Below are 16,484 nucleotides of genomic sequence, written 5' to 3'. Positions count from 1 at the left end.
TATGCAGGTATGGGAGCTTTCTGTTACCATAGCCCCTGCAAATATCAACAAAGTTGAAACTACAGTGAGTCACTCAAATGCAAACAGTCGAGTCATCCGCTGATAAATATGCCTGCAGTTTTAGTTTTGACAGCAACTGCGTTCTCGCTGCGTATATTTCAGCGTTCTAATCTTCAGACGCTCACTTCTCCTCTGACTCATGCCTAGTTTTCGTATCGATTAACAGAATGTGATGCGAGTTTACGTCGCATGGCCTACCCATATTTAGCAGAAGCACTGGCCCATCTTACTCTTCTATCTATAGCTCCGTAATCTGTCTACACATACTGTCAGCAGCCTATTTTTAAATCAGTGTTCCCAGAAGTTGCCACTGTTCCAGGGATTCAACCCGCTTCATCTTATTTAAAGGGTAGCTTGGCAAGCAACTTTAGTTGTAGGTTTTAGTGACTTTGGTTGACACAGTTAGAGAATGTGTGTGTGTGTGTCTGCATCTGTCAGGGTTTGTCTGTGTGTATGCGAGCTTTGGCTGTGAGTCTGCATGCATACACGCAGGTGGGCAGATGGTCCAGTTCTGCACGGACAGCCACAGCCGCGCTCATTTTGCGTGAAGAAAACAGGCCACCGTCTTACCCTGACAAGCGCTCAGCTCGTCTCTGGGTTTTATTTTTTGGTTTTTTTTCCAGGTGCAGTGCTTGCTGGCATTTGAGATAATTAAAGGCTGACCTTTCTGAGGTGAGGCAGAAATGTCACGCAGCCTGCTCCACTGACAAGTGGATTCACCCCACAGGGAGCCTCGGTCAAAACAGCTGAGGATTCTCACCACCTTTAGAAGTGCACTTAGCACCCTTTAGCTTTCTCGCGCCACACCTTCTGACCATCATCATCGAGAAGTAGCTCCCACCTCCTGCTCACTCTCCCACAATGCATCAGCAAGCTGCGATTCTGACCGTCTCAAAACTATGCAGGTGGAAGAAGCAGCGAGGTGGATGTAATCATTTACCCTTTCAGCGACTGTATATAAAAGTAGCAGTACTCTTCTGTGTGGTGGTTTGGCCAAAAAACATGAATTACTGACGACAGCACTTCAAATAATGCATCACAGGTTTTTTGGGGGGATTTTGGATGAAAGGGCCACTCATTTAGCATTTTCTGTTTGAATTAAATTCTTTTATTATTTATATAGTATCAAAACGCGTCAGCTTCCTTGCCACCTTCCTTGGACGAGGTGAGAGCACTGTGAGAAAAACTAGAAGCTAGAAACAACAAATAACTTGCAGATCAGAAACTTACAGCTTCAGAGCTTAGCAAACAGGTACCGCATGGGAGAGAAGAAGAGACAAAATTCACGATGTGCAGTAGAGGTATATTAATGCACGATTACAGCTCCCCAGTGGGAAGTCCACCCAAAAGCCCAGCGCTATAACAGCTTAACTAAGGATCAGTATGGCTCAGGGTCACCTGATTGAGCCCTAACTATGTTTTAAGCCTAATCTTAATAGTAGAGAGTTGAGCGGGTTCATGTGTCTTGATCCAAAACTGGGTGCTGGTTCTGCGTGAGAGTAACCTGATAGTTAAAAGCTCTGTATCCTATTGTACTTCCAGGAAGCACGATTTAGCCTGCGCTTTGAGAACAGGGTGTTCTATTGTTATAACAGGTTATTAGAGTAATAGGTAAATGGAAACAGAGCATGTCTCATTACACTTTTGTCCCATTGAAGCCTTTTTATTAGACATTTTAAAGTGCTTTAGAATTAGAAGTAGGGTGATTAGAGCCAGCAGTCTTCCCGGATTATGTTTACACTGGGAACAATCACAGACTTCTTAGTGTGGTCAGAGAAAAAAAAAAAGAGAATGTTCTTAAGATACACAGTAAATGAGCAGCCTTCATTAATAATGTAAGTGTGTTAATGTAGGGTCTTTTAAAATGTTCTGAGTTTATTTTGCCAGAATAGACTTGAGAGTGATTCCACGTGTAACCTGTTTCTGTTTACATCATAATCAGCCAGCACCCACCCCTTTCACTGGACCTCACCAAACACGCAGTCTGCTCTTTATGCAAAACCCCTCCCATCTGAGCTGGTCATATACAGTAAATGCAGTGTACTGTAGAAACTCCCCCGGGGCACAAAGATGTGCAAATGGGATTTAGCACTCAGACAAACCTCAATAATCACATGCCACACAGGCTGTACACATGAGCACACACACCGCTCCCTTATACCCACGCACTTGTTGATATATTACATAAGCATGTGTTTTTTCTTGTACACCCCCGTATGTAGTCTTCACTGTCTAAAACAAGCTCTTACAGCTCCTCTCCCTTTTAAGCCAGCTTTCTCCTGATTGGCTGCTCCTCACAAACAGAAGGTTTAAAAAGGAAACTGGAGGGGCTGCTGTGTACACAGCTAGAGCTGTGTGTCTGATATTTTTCCTCTTAACTTCATACAGAGCTTGGAATAGAAAAACTGCCTGTGCTTTGGATTCACAGGAATTGCTGTCGCTGACCTCATTAGTGGAAACTTTAGTTTAATATGAGCATTATCTACAGTAATGGTGTTTATATGACAGCAAGTAAGTGACATTTGAAAAAGTATAATATGTACACAGTCATATCTTCACACATGCTTGTTTGCACTCACACCTGACGTGCATATCCACCCACGCTGCTATCCTCATGAAAATTTTACTGCATTGTGCTTGAGTGACTTCCGTTACATGTGCCACTGCAAAGCCATACACATTTTTTGTTTAGGCCTTCACTGTTAAACAATGAAGTGCGGTGCTGTAGGGGAAGTACCTAAAGGCGGTTACAAATGTAAAAGCATATATGTAGCAGTATTTCTGTCTGCACGTGCAACAAATCAGCCGCATTTCACTGACATGCATGCAGCAAAGTGTTCAGAAGGTAGCAGGTGTTGTTGCGAGTAATTGAGCTGATGCAGTGTTTATGGCTGTAGAGTATTTGCTTTTGTAACCTGTTCTTTCTATGACTGGTAAAATCCCCACAATGCACTGCATACGTTTAGAATTTAGTTAAAAGAGCACTTACGGTAATCACAGGTTTGTTCTAAGATGGGTTGATCCTTTATAATTATGCTTTGTGTGGCATTATCATAACATGTGGCCTATCTTCACTAAACTCACTGGTATCTTTGCTGTGTCCATGTGCTAAGTCTTGGGGTAAAAAAAGAAAGGAAACAAAAAAATGGTGTCTGTGTTACGCTCTAACTCTGAACTCCTTGAACTTGAATACATCTATGTTTATCCACTCAACAGAATCTCACTATACGTCATGTATTCGCATTGACCATCTCCCTTGGTTGCGTCTCTGTGTTCGCTGTCCGCCCGGACCTCGTGCTGCCATTTGCTGGCTTTTCTGATTAATTCAGTGTTTTCCAACACATCCAATTACATTCTCTCATGACCTCTAACCCTTTCTTCCCTCTGCCTGCTACATGCCAAACATAGTTAAGACCAAGTGACCCAGAATGTTTGTTTATTTTTCCTTCTACTGTAAGTGATCATATACTGTACATTCCCCCTGGAGCTGGCCTCCATGCTAGATCTTGCCTGTGTGCGTTTGAGCAGTTTAAAATGAGTTTGGCAGATATGGGCGAGGAAATCTTAGAAAATCTTTAAGAAGATGTACATTAATGGGCTGAGCTCTAGGCCCACAGTCTCTGTGGATTTGTCTTGGCTTTGCTATTGCATTACTGTTTGATGTTAGACTTTTGCACTCTGTCCATAACTGTTTTTATTCCACATCTGTCCACATTTCTGCTGTATTAATGTAGCAGATGGGTGAGTTAATTTTTTTATGTGCCATACAGAAAAAATTGGTTTCAGTCTGAGATCTTGAGCAAATACACAATAAAAGAGCAGAAACTGTACAGCATTAGGCACACGACTGTTCCCCTTCTATCTTCATCATATCGATGACCTCTCTGTGTTAGGCATATCATGCACATAAATCACTGCCTAACCCACCTGCCACAGAGATTCAAGAGCTGCCTGACAGAGGGGTGGAGGAGATCAGATTGGGTGAAGTGGAGAGAATATATGCTCGTATTCAGATGTTTTAAGATGAAGTGTGTGTTATTTAACATGCTAGCCACTGCAAACACAGAGCTCACAGCTGTTTGCGAGAGTTGTGATATGTATGTCGACAGCTTTACCTGACTGTGGTATGTGCACCTCTCACAGCAGATTAGACAGGTTTTCAGGTGAGTCTCAGTTCCTCATGTAGTGGTGTGTGTGTGTGTGTGTTTGTTTGATCTCTTTTCCCTGTGATTGTTCTGTCCTGGCAGAGGGGATTACCCAGGTAGTCAGCTACGTTCTGCCTCCAACTGTTGACGCTTGCAAGTATGCACGGATGAGTGGAAAAATGACTGATTGTATAATGCCTTTGAAACGCTTCAGCTGCGACAATCAGTCTTTGTTTACATGCATTAGAAAATGCTTTTCTTTAGCTCTCAGCATCAGACATGTGGGCTTCGTTCAGGAAACGCTCCAATGCTCACAAACAGCGCAACATGTAAATTGTTTTTGGGATTAGCAAATACGGGGATTTAGATTATTGTTATTAGGGGTTGTTAAGTAACAAAGACAACAAAATTCACTGGTTGTATGTATTGTGTGACTTGTATGGTTAGATATGTCACATATGAGCTGGCTGTTTTGTAGTTTCCTGACCTGAACTTTATTCCCAATTTTGAGAGTAGGATGCTTTCTGTTTTTGGCAGTTTACATTCTCTAAACAGTCCAACCTAACTATGAATCAAAACACAAGTGAGCAGAAGCTTTGGCTGCCTTTAGCTCAGCCTACGCTGTTATTATCCCTGACGAAATGTAACCAAAGCCAGTCATTCTGCAGCCATGTTTATTTACTGTAACATCAGCAAAAAGGAAATGCACAACAGAGTCGGTGCAGGTGAACAGTAACATGAGGTCCTGCTTATCATTTAGTATGACTTTTTATGGCACCCATATGAGGCAGTGTAATGATAATGGTGAATGAAGTGGCCCATTTCCAGTCTATGGGTCTCCCATTGTCCCGGTGAGTTGCAGTTCCTCATTTAAAGTATCGGTTCAACGTTTGTGGCCTCCTTAGTTTATTAGATTAAAAAAATATATGGCATTGCATCACTTCAGTGTGCACTTTCAGCAATGCTGTTGCATTTTACGCGATTGCAGCAAGGTTCAATGCAGAATGTATCAAGCCAGTGTTTCGTAATGCGTATTGTTGTGTTGTAGTCTGAACCAGATGCAATATCCTGATGGAGATTGTTACTATGTGACTCTTAACTATTTTTTTTTAGGTCAACAGGGGCTTTAAAAGCAAATAAAACTATACCTAGCTCCCATGGGCTGTAAAGGCTTTCAGGCTCTCATGTGCTCATCTCCTGACCACCATACACACCAGCTCATTGTGACAGAATGACTGCATAGCACTTTGGCAATAAGCATATGAAAATAAGGCAGCTTAAAGGAAGTCCAAGGCCATGTAGTCTGTAGTGAATAAACTCACATATGTTTGTAAAAATCAAAGAATCACGTGACTAAATATGTTAAGAGAAAAGAACTACTAAATAAAAACTTTCCAATTCTTAAAACTTAAACCCCCTGTTGAGTGTTTAAAACGTTCGTGTAACTGTTCATGTTCACAAACCAACTACGTTGTATACAAATACACAGAAGAAGAAACAGCACTTTTATTTGAAGTAAATAGTTGAATCAATCGCCATCTAAATGGCACTAAGATCAAATGTAGTATGATGATGATGATACAGACAGTGGGGGAACATGACAAGTAACATCAGAGTTATCTATACCAAAGTTATATGGTCTATTTTTTCACCTCATTATGTCGTCCCCCCCCCTTTCCTAAATTTGTTATTAATCTGTACATCTGTGCATGCCTCTCCTGTCATATATCCCAGCGCTTTCTGTACACCACACAAGTGGAAACAGGCACACGAACACGTCTGACTTAACCCTTCTCTCTTTACAGGAGTTCATCCATGATGTCGCGGTGTAATTCATGCTAGAGTGCTACATTCCTGCTTCATGCAAAGACACATTCCACATGCTTCTTTTCTTTTTGTGAGGCATCTGTGTGGTTCGAGTTGTTTTACTGCTCCGCATCACATCCACTGACTCATAAAAAGGTCATTATGGTTTAAAAAAACAAAACAAAAAAAGTTTGCTCATTTTATGATGAGCTGTTTGGGATAAATGGCTTTTCTCATATCCCTGTGTATATTGTGATGCTAATGTACCATTCTATGATAATTGTTCTCCGGGTGTGTAGATGTCAGCGCGCTCTTGCCTGCTCACGCTTTCCGTGGTGATTACAGGTCTGTTTGTTCACGTCTCGCTCGTAATTTGGAAGCGAACTCTGCAGCAGGAGTCTCGAGCGGTTCCCAGAAATGCCGCCTTGGGTCTCACCTCTGGCTTCTGCAACTGGTGTAATTAGCAAAGTTTTCTTTTGCGGCGCTCTCTTCATTTATGTTTTGGCTCGCCTCCCACAGTATTTGTACTCTGTCACTGTTAATGAGCGAGTGTGTGAGCGCACAAAGCTGAGAGGAGACATCACACACCCACTGCTCGCATCGCAATTTTAACACTCCATTAGATAATTAAGGCGGATGGGGTGTTTTTGTAACGTTTCAGATGAGACATTACCATTAATTAGTGTCAAAAGAAAAGCACTGTTTTGCTCAAACACTTAAGTACAAAGGGAAGTGATCTCTTTACCTTGCCACTGAAGCACTAAATGATCTCCTTTTCTCTCTCTCTCTCCTTTTCTTTTTTTTTTTTCTTAGACAGAGGCTCTGCAACTGCGAACAGGGGGCCCATTCAGGGAGAAGAGCTTTCTCCTGGCATCATGTGATCTGCACTTTTCCTAGGAGCGCTCTGCAGTTGAAGAGTGGAATGACGTCCCCGTGAAAGCATCACAACCACTAGCACCCCCATCACCGCCATTGCCGCTCCTGACTGTTGCCATCAAAGTGCACCTCTTCTTGACTCAACTTGCCTCCTGTCTTTCTCTGCCTTCATCTTCGAGATAAGGAATGGCCGCGTTACTTCCCAACGCCTCTTGCAAATAAGACCGTTTCACAATCCCAGAGAAAGGAAGGATAAAACGCTCCACATTCCTCCTTTATACTTCGGCCCCATTTTTCTTTTTTTATCTTTTGTGTCCTTAGTAACTCAGCCCTTAACACACACACAGACACACTCACCCACATACATTCGCTAAACCCAATAGGATTTTGCGGCCATTTTCAGGGCAACCTTGTGAACCTTAAGGAGATATTTTCTTTTTTCTTTTTTTTGCAAACTTTGCCTGTTGGAATATCTTCTTACCCAGCATCCTTATGGGGGATTAAATCCTTACAGGAATCCATACTGACTCCTGACTGTGGCGCTGTTGCCTCTCAGTGAGGGTTTTTTCTTTACCCCAGTGAGGTCTTTTCGTGACTTGTAGGTGGACTGAGCCATCATGGCTGGGAAGGGCAACCCGGTGCCGGGCCCCCACCTCAACGGCTTCCCCGTGCCCACCTACTCCTACTTCTTCCCCCACATGTTGGGGAGCCTGTCGCCTCCAGCCCTGCCGGGACTGCCTCTCAGTGGATACAGCACCCCCTCACCAGCCAGTGAGTAGAGTTTGAGCAACTTTTCAGTTTTCTCTGCGTTGGTTCGCGTTTTGCATGTGGAAGTGTTTGATGCTCTGGCTGTTGTGCAGGTTTTGAGTGACAGGAGGTATGGAGATTTACTTTCCTTTGTGCGTGTGTCCTGGTTTCTCTGCGCCGCTGTGGCTCACAGTTTCCGGTACAGCTCGCCTGCTGTGTGTATTTGCGTACATACTCGTATGCTGGTAAAAAACACTTTCATCTCGTCCTGTTTAGATCATTCTTGTTTGAAAGGTGTGTGTGTGTGTGTGTGTGTGTGTGTGTGTGTGTGTGTGTGTGTGTGTGTAAGTGTGTGTTGGTAAACAGACACACACACACACCCACATGCCCATGTCGCCTCCAGCGCTGTCCTTAATTTACAAACCTACACATACGCATTGCAACGTCAACATAGATCACAAGGAAATGAGGCAGGACAGCCAGAAAGGAGCATTGTTCATTTGGGGAACACACATTTGGCAAGTGTTCCGAAAGTAAATCTCGGAAATACTGCCGCAGACAGCGTTCTTCTTATAACTTCTTTATTCAATCCATCAAAAGCTTCAGAGCGAACTGGCAGTGTTGCTTATTAAAGTAGGACTTGGTGGAAAAAGTACTTGTTCAGAAGTAAATTAAAGTGTTAGTGGTTTATTAATTCAGAAAATGGAATGGGAAATATGGTTAATTGTGAACAGTGGTAGGAAATAGAACTTCTAATGTTGAAGATTTTACAATCTTCATCATTTTTTTTTTCTCCAAACTAGTTATGTTATGTTATAGCTGTTTTTTCCACAGCTTTGGATTCAGTATTTGGACTCAGTCAGGCTCAGTCAGGGGGAACAGTGTTGGTGGGTTAGTTAGCGGTTTGTGGGTGTCAGTTAGGATAAGATATTTGTGCATGTGTCCATATGTGCGTGCAGGCTTTTCTGGCATTCAGAGGTTTCTCCTTAGTTTCACCACATTATGGTGGTGCTGTGATTGGCACTGATAGGATGAAGGTCCTGCATTCAAATCTGCTGTTATATTATATTGAAAGCTAGTTCTAATTTGGCAATAGGTGTGAATGCCCTCTGATAGACGGGTCCAGGGTTTATCCCATCTCTCACCCTGTGACAGATAGGATAGCCTCTAGCCAAAGATGCTGGCGTATAACTGCAGGAAGAAATTGTTTGTTTTTTTGGGTAAAAATTGGAACGCAAAGGTTAGCTGTGACTGAACTTTCAATACAATGTGAAAGAAGACTGAAAATGAAGATTGAAAAATGCTAGAATCAGTCACCATATATCATTGGGCAGCCATTGTGTCATTTAATCTTTAAGAATACATCACATTTTTCAAAGGTCATCCAAAGAATTTTCTCAGAGCATACTGAAGTATTTCGACCTTCAGTCTAAGACAAATACGCTGAAATAAAACAAAGTACAGGGAGAGCTGGCAGCTTTCAGAGTCTCACAGTGTTGTTGTTCTTCAGTTATGCTAATCTCCAGTAAAGGTTGAAATGACTGCAGTGGTTTGACAGATTTATCATTTATCTTAAGAAAGTCAGATTTATGCACTCTGTACAGTTTGTATACTTGATCTGCAAAGTAACTTGCAACTACAGATCACAATATTGTGAATTATAGATGATTATAGGTTGGTGGAATTACAAAGGTAATAGATATGTATGGTAAATGGACCACCACCACTGTTTACAGAACAGTAATGCGCTTGGACAATCTCTTAATGTGCTAACGTAGAGGGAGCAACAGAAACAATAACTGAAGCAATGAAGTCGGTCAGTTTGTGTGCATTAGTGTGGACAAAGCTGTCAAACCCTGTGCTCACTCGCACAGGTTCAGAGGGGGTCAGCGAATTGACTTTCTATCTGCTGGAGCTTGTGTTGGCAGTCAGGGTGGAGGGAAGTAAAGAACAGGCCGTGCCCAGCCCAGTCACTCCCACTTCCCCAATACCAGATACCACACCTCACCACATAAACTGGAGCGCTCGTCAGATTCCTCTTTTTTTCTTTTCTTTTTTTTTTTAAAACGCTCTTTGCAAGCGTGCGTGCGTGTGTACATTCCTGCATGTGCGTCTATGCACGTCCGCGTGTGTATCCCTTGTCCCAGTGTTTGCCATGTGGGGCGGCAAGATTTCTTCCGTTTTGCCTGGACAAACATTTCCTGTCAGTAAACACTGGAGAGCCAGGGACACCACAGTTTCCTGACGTGCATGAGTACACATTCGCACATGCACACACGGACAACATAAACACAATCTTTGCCCTTCATGCTGGCTCACTTTCTCACTCGTGCTCTGCCACGCATGTAGATAACTGCAGGCATAATTCACACATGCTCACGCACGGAGCAGCAGAAACGCGCACCTCCTTCCATACACTCGCACACCACCTTCACCCCCTTTTTCTCTTTCCTCCTCCTCATCTAGCTCTCTGGCAGATCATTGCTCTCCCCCTTGTTCTTTTTCTTTCTTTTTCCTTTCCTTCCTTCCTCACCCACGCACACACTCGCGTAGCACACATAAACATCAACAAACACACACACACACACACCAGCTAAGCTCCCATTCAGTACTGAGCACTGAGGAAAGAAGAGGGGTTGCTGAGGAAGACGGAGAGAGTATTTGGAGCTTGAATGCAGGAGGAGAGGAGGGATTTAGAAACTCTTCACCTAAATGCTAATAATTACACGCATGTATGTTTACACTCATACATGTTTGAGCAAATAATGTGCTTTTTCCCCCTTTTAACTGGAAAGTTGCTTACAGCTGGCCAGATGAATAGCTTTGACCTTGTTAAAATTTTCAAGGTCAAGCTTTGTCGTTGTTAACACAGAGCTCAGTTATGTTTTATAGCTTCATTATGTTCGCAGCTGGGAATGAACGACAGCTGTAAACAGAATGAAAATCATATCTGATGATTAGCTTGTTTCTAGATCGTCCACAGACATGACTTTGGGGTGCAGGGATTTTTTTATTAGTGCAAATGCTTAGCTGCTGTTCTTATCACCTTTGTGGCAAATAATTAGCATATTTTATAACATTATTATTTGAATCCTCGTGCATTATTTTCCACACATAGGGTCAGATTGGCCCTTGATTTAAATCAAACACACAAACTGAATTATTAACGTTTGCGACATTGTGGTAATATTGAATGCTGAAAGAAAGCATGCTTATTTTCTGCGCTTGGTATTGAAATGGACTGACTGAACCGGCTAGCCCCGGCCTCCTTTCTCATCTTGTTTCCTAACCAAGACATGTCATTCAGTTAACTCTCCAAAGAGGAGCCCTACTGGTGGTCTAGACCAATTGCAACATTTATGAACAGCAGGCTGGCGGCAGTTCTAGCTCTGCTCTGAAGACCTTTTTGGAAATGTTCTGCCACTCTATCTACAAACTGGAGCAAATGAAGTAGATGGTAATCCTTGCAGAAGAGCAAGGATTGTCGTCGTCAGCTGTAGTCGAAAGATCCTGCAGTTAGAGTCTTTCTGAGAAACTCACTGGATAAGCAGCTGATTAATATCACTCTGCAATGTTTTGTTTCCCAAAGTATTTATGAGTCAATATTTGTAGAAGAACACAGAAGCTGATTGCTACCACCTGTTTGCATCCTTAATGTGTTTTTGGTCCAGAAACACCTGCATTTTTCTTTTTGTTCAATTGCACTCTAATCGCTGATGTAAAAGACCGTCATTAGAAATTCTTGAAATGAATAATGGTGAATAAACAGTCATGAATCCAGGACTTGGCATATGGTTTAAAGCGGAAATCATTTACAATCAAAAGCTTTTCGAGTACTTTCGCTTAAAAAAAAAAAAAAATTCTGTCTTTTCTTTCTGCTTTCCTCCCTCTCTTCACACTCCTCCGCCTCCCCTTCCTCAGAGTCGGACATCACTGAGAAAGGGGAGGCTAACTCTGCCAGTCAGCTCTGGTCTGTTGTGGTTTTTTTTTTTAGTAAACCACAACAGGCCAATTATTTGGACCAAGCACAGCAGGAGGGTTAATCTCAGCTTACAGCTCATCTCTCTCTCCCTCTGTCTTCAGATCCTGCCTCCTGGGTTACGTCTTCACATCACATTATCTGAAAATCATCAGGTTAGGTTACGCACTGGAGCAGATCAGTTTCAGATATTGATAATACATTTATAGCCTGCAGCTTTATTAGTTAACGGAATATTATGACTATGGATTGATCCCAGTCACGCAACCAGGAACTTGCACGTTGCTGTATTGAACAGTATGTGCTCATTACATGCACGCTCAAACATAGGCACATACAGCACACCTCTCATTAGTGTTTTTGATTAAATTCCTCTCACTGCAGGCCTGTATGAATATGGAAGTATCCGGCATTAACACCTGCAACTATCGATCCTGTCATTATCATTTAAGCCTTCTGCTGTCTGTCACCAAGCTCACTAACACTGTACTATTACATTAGCGCAGTGTTATGAGTGATCATAATGAATGGAGCCAGCTTCCTACCTGCTGCCGCGATGGACTAATTGGCTTTTCCCCACAGAGCTCTCTTGTTTCAGCAGCCACAGTAATTGCTTGGTACAGGAGCATTTCCTAGGATGGCTAACCCGTACCAGCACCATCTCGTTTGACTTATTAGAGGGTGAAATGGCATTTATGAATGTACTTTGGGGCCAGTAGGAGAAATACTAAAGGATATTTTCAGACCTCAAGGAAGGTTATATGTGTGTGTGTGTGTGTTTTACCCATCCCATTAAGCAGCCCGTTGCGGAATGTACAAACCACGAGCAAATATGGATATGGTAATACTGGGCTGTGTGTGTTGGTTTCTGGGACAGACAGGTGGTTCCTCTCTGCGATGGTGGTCTGCAGGAATCAGAGGGCCGTGTCAGTGCACTCCGTGGGTGGCAAACACAAACGCACACAAGCACACACTTTCACACACACATAGCTTGTGTGGAAGGGATAAGTGTAATGACAGTGAGAATCACCTTTTCTATCAGGTTACCAGGTGCCAGCTATTTAGCTCCTTCGGATAGACACACACAAAGACTCTTACATAGAAGCAGTACCTCTGGAGAGCTGCTTGTCATTATTGGAAAGTCATTTGAGGGGTGCCAATACTCTGACGGTGGAGACGCGGGCTTATTAAACATGGTGTGTAAAACACATCCAGCATGTCAGCAAAGCACTTGTTCACCCCAGCTTAATGACCTTGTTAATTAACTGCTCAACACTTGGAGGTTGAAAAATGAGCACAAGGACTATCCTATTCTTAAGTTTTCAAAGAAGCAATAGTCTCTGAAGGTACTTTGGGAGTAGTTAGACTAATTCAGCGGGCTTTATGGGTTATTAATATTACTTTTTTTTTTTTTTTAAAGAAAAAAAGCCATTTTCACTTTGCTTTTGTTGAGTAACAACACATTTAATGTATAACAAACTTTGTGCTACCTTGTAACGTATGATAAATTAGTGATCAATGGCATCTAAATATAGGTTCAATGAGGCGTTATAGGCCTATCCTAGTATCAAGAGCATGCACAAGATCAAAAATATCAATGGCTTTTATTGGCAGCTGCCATAATCTACTACTGATGTTTCTGTATATGATCGTGTGTTAGGGAATTCACCGAATGAGAGTGGCCTCCTTATTGTGTGTATCAAAATGAGCTTCTGGGCTTTGTTCATTAGGATTGCAAGGACAGGAGTGCAACAAAAGAGTGCCCATTTTAGGAGGGAAATAAAGGGCAAAAAGGAGCAAGTGGAGTTTGTTTTGTTTTATTTCTGTCTAAAAAGGAAAAATATGAAAGGCAGGAAATCAGTGTTGCTAGCTTGCACGTGTGCTAGGAGTAAGAGCCACAGGCACACATACTTTTGGCAGCAACCTTGTCTTGTACAACCATCGTGCACCAGAACACCTGCGAGTTTAGCCAACGGGTACGCACTAGGAAACCCATCACCCTCGCTGTTAGTGCGCTTGCCTTTCCATGTGTTCGTCCTTCCTCGCTCCCCCCACCCCCGTTCTTTTTTTTTTTTTTTTTTTTTTTTTTTTTTTTTTTCTGGCTCCTGCTCGTCGTCTTTCAAACCCCTCTTCAACATTTCTCTCCCCTCCTTCCATTACACCTTTCTGCACTCCCTTTTCTTTCTTCATACCTGCACTCCACCCTCCTCTTCATTCACCACATTTTTACTCCTATCCCCCTTTCTTCCCACCCTCCTTTTCTCCACCTTAGGACTTGACAGAGCTATCATTACCATGCCACCTATTTACTCGCAGGCTGTTATTTTCCATTTGCTTTGAGGGGACCTGGGGCCAAATCCCTGCCCACAATACTTGATCCTAACCACAGGATTTATCCCCGAGTAGCTTGGCAAGTGCGGTCCACTCCCCAAGCTCCCCCCCTTCTTTTTATTTTCTTGTCCTCTCTCCTTCCTTTTTCTTTTGCTTGCTCTCTTATTCTGTCTTTCTTTCTACAGGTTTTTCTCTTCCACGGTTGCTTATGCAAATACAGGCCCTTCTTTTCAAAGAGCTGTCTACCAGTAATCCGATGGATGGCTCCATTTTCCCAGTGCTGCACACACAGACAAACACACATGGATTGCATACAGTGTTAGGATACAAGGACACATGCTATCTCTCATAAACATTCGCTCCAGTTGCCGCATTCATGCACTCATGCATGCAGATCCACATACGCATACAGTGACACAAGCAGGGAGAACCCCCCTCCTCTGCAGCACGAGTGTTATATTTTGAGTAGCTGTAGTAGGGCCATAACAACTTCAAAACCAGCAGGCTGTCGCCAGCAGCCATGCAGCACTCAGTTGGGTAAACACTGGCATAATCTAAATCTCTCTGTGATGCTTTAGTGCAAGGATCTTTATTTCTGCTCTCTTCAAAGGCCCCTGAAGGAAGTCAAGACAAGGGTAAAGAGATAAGAAGTCCCTCTTTTTTCCCCTCCCTCCTTTTTCTCTCTATTCTTCTATCCTTTCCCTCAACCTACTCTTTCAATGACCCCCTTCTCTTTCCTTTTATCTCTCCTCCCCACCCTTTCCACACATGCGCACACATATATCTCTATCTTCTTATGCCCTTTTTGCAAAACGCATAGCGCACAGCCATAATTCACACTGCTGCATACATTCAAATGTCAACGACTCTCTCTCTCACAGGCATCATTCCTCTATTGTCCTTTCATAAGCGGTAGGAATGACGGCATCTGTAAAATATAGGACAGTTACCTAATAGAGGAGACGAGAGAGGGAAGAAAAGGAGAGTGGCAAGGAAAGGTGGCGAGAGGTTGTGCAGGTCTGCCCCGCACCGCTCAGAAAGTGATTGAATTATCAAGCAGGGCTTTTGCTTGTTGTCCAAGAGGGTTTCAGAGGGGAAAGCCCTTTTCTCAGCAGCTAATGCGCTTTTTCAGCCTGGCACAATGGCTAACTGTGTTGTGGAGAGGGGCTAAGAGAGCTCTGTTCGCCCAGAGCTCATGGGGCCACCAGCTCTCTCTTGGCACTTCTCTAAGGGGCCTCTGGCCACACTTAACCTCATGGCTGTCTGCTAGCATTAACACATAACCTCTTCAGAGTGGAAAGATAATGCACTTGTGACAACATTAGCACATTACAGTCCTAAGTGTACCACGGGTTGGCTAATGCAGAATGAATTGTGCTGTCTTTAGATACTCATTAGCATTCCAGAGGTTTGTGGAAACGCATGCTTAATGATCTCTCGACCTTCCGTGTCCTCCTGGGGTGCCAGCAGCTTGTTTTTCCAGTTATGTCCTTTTTAAAAAATGACTTTGACTTATAGATCGCAACCCCTTTTCTGGAGTCAGATACTGGAATAGGAACGCAAGGTAAAAGTTGTCAAGCTGTGACTGCAGCTCTTTTTTTTTTTAAACAGAGAACATTATGACCTGGTGTCATTTCTAATAGTAACAATAAATCACAGGTTATATGTTATTAAAATTAAATTGCACAGTACCTTTTACAGTGTTTACCACATACCACACCCTGTGTCTTTAAGCCCTGTGTTAGGAAAAGAAGCAGATATTCAGGACTGTAATTATTGCTGGTGTATAGAGGGGAAAGAAACACAAGCATATGTGCTCCAGACGGGATTAAAATCAGCGATCAGCACATGCAATATTAAAATCAACAAATCTCTCTTACAGAAATAAATTCCAGCTGCATGAGGCACAGATGTTGGGTGTGAATTCATAAATCCTTCGGGGTCTGCAGGTTATCCAGTAAAATTAAAGGTTGTCTTATATTTGGCCCTTTTTGTTCTCCCTGTTTGGTAAATGGTAAATGGCCTGTATTTATATAGCGCTTTACTAGTCCCTAAGGACCCCAAAGCGCTTTACATATCCAGTCATCCACACACACATTCACACACTGGTGATGGCAAGCTACATTGTAACCACAGCGACCCTGGGGCGCACTGACGGAGGCGAGGCTGCCGGACACTGGCGCCACCGGGCCCTCTGACCACCACCAGTAGGCAACGGGTGAAGTGTGTTACCCAAGGACACAACGACCGAGACTGTCCAAGCCGGGGCTCGAACCGGCAACCTTCCGATTACAAGGCGAACTCTTGAGCCACGACCGCCCCATCGTTGAACTCACAGCAAAGAGCTGAGGAGTGCTTCTTCTTTTGAATATGATATTAAATCAAATTCTTTAAGTTAGTTTAACACTGAGCAATCTTTTATTTTTTTTACTGATCAAGCAATTTATATCTAATTCAAACAGAAGATGTTCAGTCACACAGATATTTAAGCGTCGTCTAACCCAACTAATGGGTTTATATTGTAACTCGTTATATAAGAC

The 16,484-nt window shown here is 42.9% G+C and overlaps 1 protein-coding gene across 5 annotated transcripts in view; it reads left to right on the top strand.

The window, feature by feature from the left end:
• raraa (retinoic acid receptor, alpha a) overlaps positions 1-16,484 on the top strand; it is a 148,870-nt gene that overhangs the window by 60,667 nt on the left and 71,719 nt on the right. For all 5 annotated transcript variants that reach the window (XM_080873922.1, XM_080873921.1, XM_080873918.1 and 2 more), the window contains one exon: positions 6,825-7,658. In XM_080873922.1, the coding sequence (XP_080730048.1) occupies positions 7,505-7,658 (154 nt within the window). In that variant the 5' untranslated portion in view covers positions 6,825-7,504. The remainder of the gene's footprint in view (positions 1-6,824; positions 7,659-16,484) is intronic.

The sequence above is a fragment of the Rhamphochromis sp. 'chilingali' genome (genome assembly GCF_963969265.1).
Source record: "Rhamphochromis sp. 'chilingali' genome assembly, chromosome: 22".
NCBI lineage: Eukaryota > Metazoa > Chordata > Actinopteri > Cichliformes > Cichlidae > Rhamphochromis > Rhamphochromis sp. 'chilingali'.
The sequence above is the reverse complement of the archived record's forward strand: the minus strand, read 5'-3'. Positions and strand labels throughout refer to the sequence as shown.